The 8960-nt window shown below is 38.7% G+C and overlaps 1 protein-coding gene across 1 annotated transcript in view; it reads right to left on the bottom strand.

Moving 5' to 3' along the window:
- F9 (coagulation factor IX) overlaps positions 1 to 8960 on the bottom strand; it is a 38462-nt gene that overhangs the window by 7495 nt on the left and 22007 nt on the right. Inside the window, exons 5-6 of the mRNA XM_005880797.2 lie at positions 7692 to 7820; positions 5214 to 5419 (exon numbers count right to left, since the gene is read on the bottom strand). Coding sequence (XP_005880859.1) covers positions 5214 to 5419; positions 7692 to 7820 — 335 coding nt within the window. The remainder of the gene's footprint in view (positions 1 to 5213; positions 5420 to 7691; positions 7821 to 8960) is intronic.

The following is an 8960-nucleotide window of genomic DNA, read 5'->3' as shown; positions in this document are numbered from 1 at the left end:
AGTCGGAGAAAGATAAATATCACATAATCTCACTCATATGTGGGATATAATGAACAACATAAACTGATGAACAAAAATAGATCCAGAGACAAGGTAACACTGAACAGACCGTCCAACCTCAGAGAGAAGGCAGGGGAGCAGGGGGGTGAGATCAACCAAAGGACTTGTATGCATGCATATTAGCATAACCAGTGGATACAGACACTGGGGCAGTGGATGCTTTTCCTGGGGAGTGGGAGTGGCTGGGGGGGGTCAATCGGGGAAAAAGGAGACATATGTAATACTTTAAACAATAAAAAATAAAATAAAAATTTAAAAAAAGAAATAGATTTCATCAAACTGTCCCAGAGAATAATAGTCTAAGTGTTCTGTGCAAACTAGTTTTGTGGGGCCAGGTGAAATTACAATTGTCATCTTTTTATTTCTCCTAATTGGAACTTTATCATTTGAGCTAGGACAAATAGAGGGTTACCTTTTCCAGGTGAAGATATTTCTATAGTCTTAGGATCTTGATATAACATCTTCCTCCTAATCCCTCCATCCCTCCACCAAAGAAAAAAAGTCATGTTTCATACATATGGTAACTATGTGTGCTATCTGCCATGGATGTGTGTCCTAATAGAATGGAATGAATTGGGTTTGTGTAGTTAGCTGTTCAGGTCAAGAGTTTGGGCATCTATAAGGCTAGCTTCAGGCCAAAGCCAAGGAAAGTTCAGACTGGGCAAAATGCTAAAACATTTTAAGATTTTTTAGGCCAAGAATAGAATAAAGAATAGACAGGCATATTTTGTCTGTTAAATAGTTTATCTGCAATTGCATATGATACAACCTAATATAAAGGATAGGGAAAGCTTGAGGACCTGGCTTCCATTTTATTCGGTCCATGATAAAACAGAAAATAGAAGACCAGGTACTTGGCATACAGGGCAGGACAGATCCTAAGCCAAAGCAGAAGAGGTGGGAGGAGCGCTTGGGGTAAGTTTGCGCATGCTCAGAATTGTCTGCAGACAGCCTCAAGGGCATGGAACCAAAACCAAATTAAAGCTTTGGAAAGCCTCAACACCGCCTAGCTTCTCAAATCTCTCACTTTTAAGCTGTTGATGAAGGCGGTCTTGTAATATAAGCATTGCAATTTCCCTTTTTTCTATAATGTTGAAAAGTTTTCATTGCTTGCCTATGCAGCTGTGTGAAATTCTGAGTCTTGTTTTAGTTCCCACTCCTCTAAGGAAGCTAAGGATATACTGACTTGAGGAAACAGCAGTTTTGTTCCTATATAGTGCACTTAAACCTTTAGCGTCCTCTCTTCCCTCTTGAGGTGTTCCTGCAGTATCCCTGCTTCATTTCCCCAAGCTCTCATGTGGCTCTGAGCCCACCACGGTGCATCTGGAGGGAAAATAAAGGAAATTGGCCTTGTACCTCCCTCCACCTCTCTCTCAGGCCTTCTGTCATGGTGATGTGGGTTCCAGGTCAGGCAAGCCAGCCTGCACCTTTGAGGTTGGGGGGCGGGGCGGGGCCTTGCAGGCCAGAACCAAAGGGGGTTTTGGAAGTGTCTGGCAACCACAGTTGCTGAGGAGGCCTTGCCTCCAGCTTCCCAGGTGAAAGCCCTAAAATAAGTTAAGGACAGGCCACATGGAAAGTGCACATAGCTCTTTAGGGTCTCAAAGCTATCCTCTAACCTACTCTAATCTCCCCCTAGGTGAAACAATACCCTCGACATACTCTTCATAGGATTATCCAGCAGCTGCTGTCCCCAGTGACAGAACAGCTGTTCAAGTAAACAATTAGACATTTTTTTCAAACAGCATTTCCTCCCAAAACTGCCCAGCCCACAAAATCGTTCTTGTGGTTGTAAAGGGCTTTCATAACCGGGGCCAGAACCTGCCTACCTGCCTGTAACTTTCACCCATAAATCCACAAACAAAAAGTCATCTTCCCCTTCTCCACTGTGGCACTTTAGCACTTGCAAGCAGCTCACTTAAACCTTTTCTCTAACAGACTAAAACCTTTCCAATTCATTCAAACTGTTCATTACTCCAGATGAAAGTCAACTCAGTTCTTTTTGGGATTTCTTTACCTAAGTGGTTGCTTTATCTCCCACCCCTTTTTATGAAGCATCAGCATTTGAACCACTCTTTTTTAGGTGGCATTGCTAAACAGTATTTTCTATTTCATTGCCATAGAATATTTTGGCCTTTGAAACCCCAGCTGTTGCTTGCTTTCTCTTGATGCCTTGGGCTGCAGCAAGTGTGTTGCAGTTTTGTTTGCAATCAAATCAAGTAGTTCCACCCTGCAGATTAACTGTGATGAGGTGGAGCTGGCTCTCCCACAAATGAGAGATTCTGGTTTGTTTCGTTTCTATTTCTTCTTAGCCTAAAGTGACTTTTATATACTCAAATGTATCTGATATTTTTGGGAGGTGATGTCAGAGGAATGGCGGCGTAAATGCGGGTCTGTCCTCTCCCTCTAACATTTCAACAAAATAAACACCTATAATTCAACAAAGAAGTCCCTGCTCAACACAGATGCAAGCCGGAGAGACCTGCATACTGGAACAAGTAAGGTAGGCTCCTTGGAATAAGCGGCGAGATGAGAAGGGAGGGAAGCCGAACACGGCTAAAGTAACCTTTCATGAGAAACTACATGGAGGTGGGTGTGGACAGTCCTCTGGTGAGGATGGAAACAATGCAGAAATATGACTGGGTCATTCTGAAGTATCCAAGAAAGTAGATCAGCTCTTCACTTTTGGGGAAAAACTAAAACCTAGTACTTTGTAGTTCCCCAGTCCATAATCTTAATTCATGTGTGTAAAATAGGGAGTGAACATGTGTGTGCACATGTGCATATAGGTGGATAAGTGATTTTGAACATTCCAAATTATCTTAGCTTGGCTTGATTGGAAAGAGGTAACAGGTACACTAACTACAAGTGTGCATTGAGGAGGACATGACAGATTTGAAATGATGTGTATCACTTATATCTTCTTCCTCACAGTGCAACTATAACTGTCATCTAATAGTTTCTTTTGCTTAAAAGAAAAAAAATAGCTTCCTAGAGTAAAATTTCTATTAGGAAAGACTTGCGTTGTTCAAACATTGGCAAGCATCTGGCTTAAAAGGGGTGCATAGGGAACAGAGATTATATGACTAAACTGAGACAACAAAACCCCATATTTTTAGCTCTCATTTAAATATATTTGCCATTTTATTTCTGGGATGACAAGGGAACAATGCTAAGCCTGCAATGCATGCATTCTGGGATTTTTAAAAAAATCCTGGTGTGTTTTTTTTTTCTGAGTGGGAAGTCATCTTCTTAGCTAATGAAACACTGGGTGACTGGGTCCTCCACTCTAAGCACTGTTTTATGTCCCACAAGCCCAAGGAAGATAAAACTTACAAAGTATAATTTTTGTTCTAAGCAACTTACCCATGGAAGTTGGATATAGAGTGAATGAAAACATAAGAACACAAATAATAAAATTAGAATTAGACACATAGATGTTAAATAGAATAAAGCATAATTAGAGTGGCTGACCCAAGAGGGATTGTTCAAGGAGAGGTTGATAAGAAGGTCAAAGGTTATTCTTATCAAGAGTCATGAATGAAAGTAAAGATGTGAGTGAGAGAAGGAAGCAGCACTGGTAGGATGCTTAAGTAGGGGATAGAGGGGGTGTAAAGGAACATATGGTGTATTTTATTGTGTATAAGATCAAGTCCAACAAATATTGTTAAAAGCAAAGGTAAAAGAAAGTAAAATATAAAGTTTTGGTTGTGATGGTCTATAACCCTTTAGTACCATTCTCTGGAATGTCTGTGCCAAATCCCTCACCTTCCAGGGGTAAGTTCAATATCTTATAAGCATTATATTGGGTAAATGCAGGTAATCAGAAGAATTCTAGATAGTTACATAGCTAGCCTCAAAAAATTCCAGTAGTTTTAAACTTGGGGACATTTACCTGATCCTAGCTTAAATTGCTACCTGTTTGATAATTGAAACGTCTTTAAAGCTACTGGTCTCTGATGACAAATATTCAAACCTCAGTAGAGAGGTTTAGTGAAGCATCCTTGAGATTACTATAAAATCACATGATTGTGGCCACTAGGGAGTTCTATGTTAGACTCAACTGTTATAAGTGCTGTCCAATAGAACTTTCTGCAATGATGGAAATGTTCTGTTTCTGTGCTTTCCAATATGGTAGTCATATGTGGCTATTGTGCACTTGAAATATGGCAGGTGTCACTGAGGAAATTAATTTTAAATTTGATTTAATGGTAGTTAAATTTAAATAGCCACATGTGGCTAGTAGTTACCTTATTGGACAGCACAACTTTATATAAGGACCAGCCTAGATCCTGATCTCTGGGTCCTACTCCTTCTCTCTGATAGAATCCCTTAGGCTTTAGCTATAGCCAGTAACAACCCAGGTTTTGTTACAAAGTTAGCTCTTGATTGTCACCCCAAAAATTTGCACAGGTGATTCTCATGTGTGTTGTCTGCAGTTCACACCTGGAGGAATGTGCGATTAGGTACCATGATTCCACTGTTTGTAGTTTTGAACCTTAGCTTCTGCAACAAGATTGTTTCATTTGGACCATTAGATTTCAAATTATAGTGTGCATTAGAATTACCGGAAGGACTTGTATCACACAAATTGCTGGGCCCCACCCCCAGAGACTCTGATCTGGCAGGACTAAGGTGTAGCATGAAAATTTGCATTCCTAACGAGTTCCCAGGAGATTCTGATGCTACCACATTTTGAGAACCACAGGCTTGGACCCAGTCCCTATCTCATACCCTGGTTCCAATAGCCCAGTTCTTGTTTTCATTCTTCCTACTTGAGTCCTTTTTACAATCCCTTAGAAATAATACAGTTTTTCTGGACCTAGAGATTTTCTGATGCTTACCAGTATTTTCCAGGAGCTGAAGCTAAAGTAGTACCCTGAACCCCAGTACCTGTAACCTCACTTCTAGCCCTCACTATGGCTTGTCTGGAATCCTGCTATGCTATTTCCTTGATGCCAAACTCTCCTTGACCTTGTATAGTAACTGTCCCTGGACTTCTCTTTCACAAGCTCCCCACCTATGGGGGTTTCCTCATGTTGCTTAGTACTGAAACACTTCCCACACCTAATGTCCTAATCTCAGCCTCCCACCTGGCTTGTCTGCCCCCCGCCCCGCCCGCCCTCTAGTTTTGACACACCATCAATATAGAGTACCTGCCAAGGAAATTGACCTGGTTTGGCATTTTCTCCACCAACAACTCGAGTGAAGTCATTAAATGGTTGGGTGCTTTGAGTGACGTTGTCCAAAATTGTTTCATCTTCAGTAGAATTTTCAGAGTCCATATTGGAAAAAATAGTCTCAGCACGAGTAAACTTCAGAGAATTGAGTGAGACAGAAACTCTCCCACATGGAAATGGCACTAGAAAAATGAAAAAAAAAAAAGAATTTGAGTATTTCTCATTGGCAAGCAGAACATATATTACAAAGATTAAAAATGAGGCCCATCCTTGTCACTTCTGAAAAGCAGACCCATCAATATTTTTAAAAAATCGAATCAATTAATATCGTCTCAAACTAAAAGGTTAATTAAATTATTTTCGTGGTAAGTTTTCAAACCCTTCATGAAAAGAAGATTTGGTTCAAGAATGCATCATCTTTACAGAAATAGGATAAGAGTTCCAGAATCAAATTTTGTAAGACTTTTATAAAGTCTAATGACTTTCTGTTTAGTTTTTTTTCTATTAAAAAGTTTTATTCCCAAGTACTGTCCCTAAATGCAAATCTGATGATTGGTGCCTTGTAACTTTAACTTTAGAATTAAGTAAATGGTACTCCTGCTGCTTATTGTTAACAGGATTTCTTTTGTAGACTAGAATGCCTTCTAGATTCCAAAGTGGATTTTAGGTATTTCTTGGGGGAGGGGGGTCATTGTGATTTAATCACATGATTATCAAGTATTAACCAAATTACTCATATGATTATCACAGCCATGTCCACCTTGGGAACTGGCCACCTTTTTACATTGGGTTGGTTTATTTCCTAAAGAAATGAAATTGTCACCCAGCTGGTGTGGCTCAGTGGTTGAGTGTCGACATATGAACCAGGAGGTCATGGTTCGATTCCCAGTGGGGGCACATGCCTGGGTTGCGGGCTTGATCCCCAGTGTGGGGCATGCAGGAGGTAGCCGTTGAATTATTCTTTCTCATCATTGGTGTTTCGCTCTCTCTCTCCCTTTCCCTTAGTCTCAAATCAATAAAAATGTATATCTAAAAAGTAAAAGAAATTGTCTACTGATTCATTGGAAGCAACCAGAATGGAAATTTGTAGTCAAGCAAAGTCACCTCACATTTTATTTTCATTTCTCACTTCCCCTCCAGCCACATTGCTTATAACAGACATTTCTATAGCAACCAGCTGTGGCAAAGTATCATGAAGACAGCATGTGGTTGGGAAAACAGGAAATTTGTTCAAAATACTTATGTATAAATATAAATCATCAATGGTTAGAGGAAAGGGACCATTACTATTGAAAAACAGAAAAGCTTATTTTAGGTTTGGCCTACTTATTCTGCTAAAGCTAAGGCTATATTCAGATGTAACACAATATTTGGAGGTGGCTCTCCATTCTTTTTTTTCTCTCTTATAACATTGAAGGGTTTGTAAGGATTTAGCTAATATGCCATCAGTCTACACTGGAATAATACATATTTCCAAGTAGGCTGGCTTTGAGACAGTGTATATGAAGAACCAGATAGGACAGACAGGCCCTTGAAGCATTAAATACTCTTTATTTTAGTTACAGCATGAATACTCTTGGCCTCTGGTCCTTTAATTTCCTCTGCTGAGTGCATTACTGAGATAGGTATTGAACCCAGTTACAGAGAAATGGTGCATGATTTAATGCACCAATTTAATAAGATATCAGGCTTTGGAAATGCAAAATAAATTGTATATGTTTCAAAAAGGGCCCTCATTTATCAAATATAATTGATCCTGCAAAGCCTACTTTAAAAAAAACAATAAAAGTTTCTACTGCTTTCATTTTTCAGAGAAGAGCCATAGGAGTGCGGAGTGGTGATGTTCTGGATACACCAATCAGCTGTCAACACGGCAGCATAGTTAACATGACTGGGAAACACTGCCTTGTCCACTGCTGAATAGAGGGAGGGATGTGCTGAGCAGCCTGGCATGGCTTAAAACGGATGGTTGTTGGAACTATTCTCATGCTAAGGGTATAAACTCAGCCTGAGACCCAAGTATAGGAAATAACTTTCTCAGAGGAAACCAGCCACACCTTGGCAGAATCATGCTTAAAATTCAGCCATCCTTGTACTAAAAGCCTATCAGTCCATCATTTATGTATCTTTCATGGCATGGGATTACTACATTAATTTGCCTGGTTGAATTACAAATATATGTACAAAAATCAATTGCTTCATGATATAAAAGTAAAAATAAATTTGGATACATGGAAAATAATTCAGACTAAACACATTTAGAATTTCTATTTAAAATGATGCAATTTGAAAAATTATTTTTTCCAATTCATGGGATTCCTCTTTTCTATGATTTCATAATGAAGTTAAAACAAGTAGGGATTATAATTATGTTGGCTAGTTAAAATGCTAATGGTTCAAATGTAGATTTGGAGAATATATCTGCCAAACTTTGAAAAAAACTTAGATTTTGACCTGCTGGTTCACAGGACTTTTGGTCTTCTGCAAGTCGGTATCCTGTAGTACAGGAACAAAGCACCTTGTTATCTGTGCCCTTTTTACAAAACTGCTTGCACATGCCATTCTTAATGCTGCATGTTGCATCTGAAAGAAAGCAAACCAACAGTAATAGCATTATTTAACATGCATTTCTAAAATGTACATGAAACTACTGACATGTGTAGGTCAAATATAAGCTGGGGCCATTCATGGAGAAAAACCTAGGAACCTTAAGCTAGAGTAGAAAGATAAAATAAAATTCTTAATAAGGCATAAAATGGTCAAAGCAATATATTTGATTTGACATAAAACTGAAGGATTGAATATATTTTCACTAAATCATGGACTACAATTTAAATGTTTATTAAATATAACACATATTCAGAAAAGTACCCAGAACTTTAGTCTAAATTTTTCACAAAGTGGGTACACTTGTTTAAACACTGAACAGATTAATACATAGGACATAATCAACACCCTCTAAACCAGCGGTTCTCAACCTGTGGGTCGAGACCCCTTTGGGGGTCAAATGTCCCTTTCACAGGGGTCGCCTAAGATCATCGGAAAACACATATATAATTAAATATTGTTTTTGTGATTAATCACTATGCTTTAATTATGTTCAATTTGTAACAATGAAATTGGGGGTCACCACAACATGAGGAACTGTATTAAAGGGTAGCAGCATTAGGAAGGTTGAGAACCACTGCAGTCTAAACTCTCCTATTGCCTCCTTTTAGTCATTATTATACTCTTCCTCCTTTCCAAAATTACTATTATCCTAACTTCTAAAAATAAATGAGTTTTGCCTGTTCATAAACTTTACATAAATAGATGCTCACAATGTGCACGCTTCTGTGTCTTTCATTTAACATTTTGACTATGAGATTCATCCCTGTTGTTTTGTATAGCAGTACTTCATCTACATGTTGTGTAGTTTCCCATTGTATAAATATTACTACCTTTATTCATCCACTTTACTGTTGATGAATATTTAGTTGAGTTTCCAGTTTTGGGCTCTTGTTTTTATATGATACAGTTATGAACATTCTTGTATATGTTTTTTGGTAACATATGCATACATATTTCCTGGAAGTATACTTATGAGTGAAATTATGTTCAGGTTTAGTAGATACTGCCAAGTAGTTTTATAAAATAATTGCACACAATTTTTTATTTAAAAATATTAATGTTGATATTTCAGTTTTCCCCCCCCCCCCCCCCCCCCCCCCCGCTTCTCCCCTC

This window comes from Myotis brandtii, unplaced genomic scaffold (assembly GCF_000412655.1).
Source record: "Myotis brandtii unplaced genomic scaffold, ASM41265v1 scaffold654, whole genome shotgun sequence".
Taxonomy (NCBI): Eukaryota; Metazoa; Chordata; class Mammalia; order Chiroptera; family Vespertilionidae; genus Myotis; species Myotis brandtii.
Note: the sequence above shows the minus strand (reverse complement) of the source record. Positions and strands in the feature narration are given on the sequence as shown.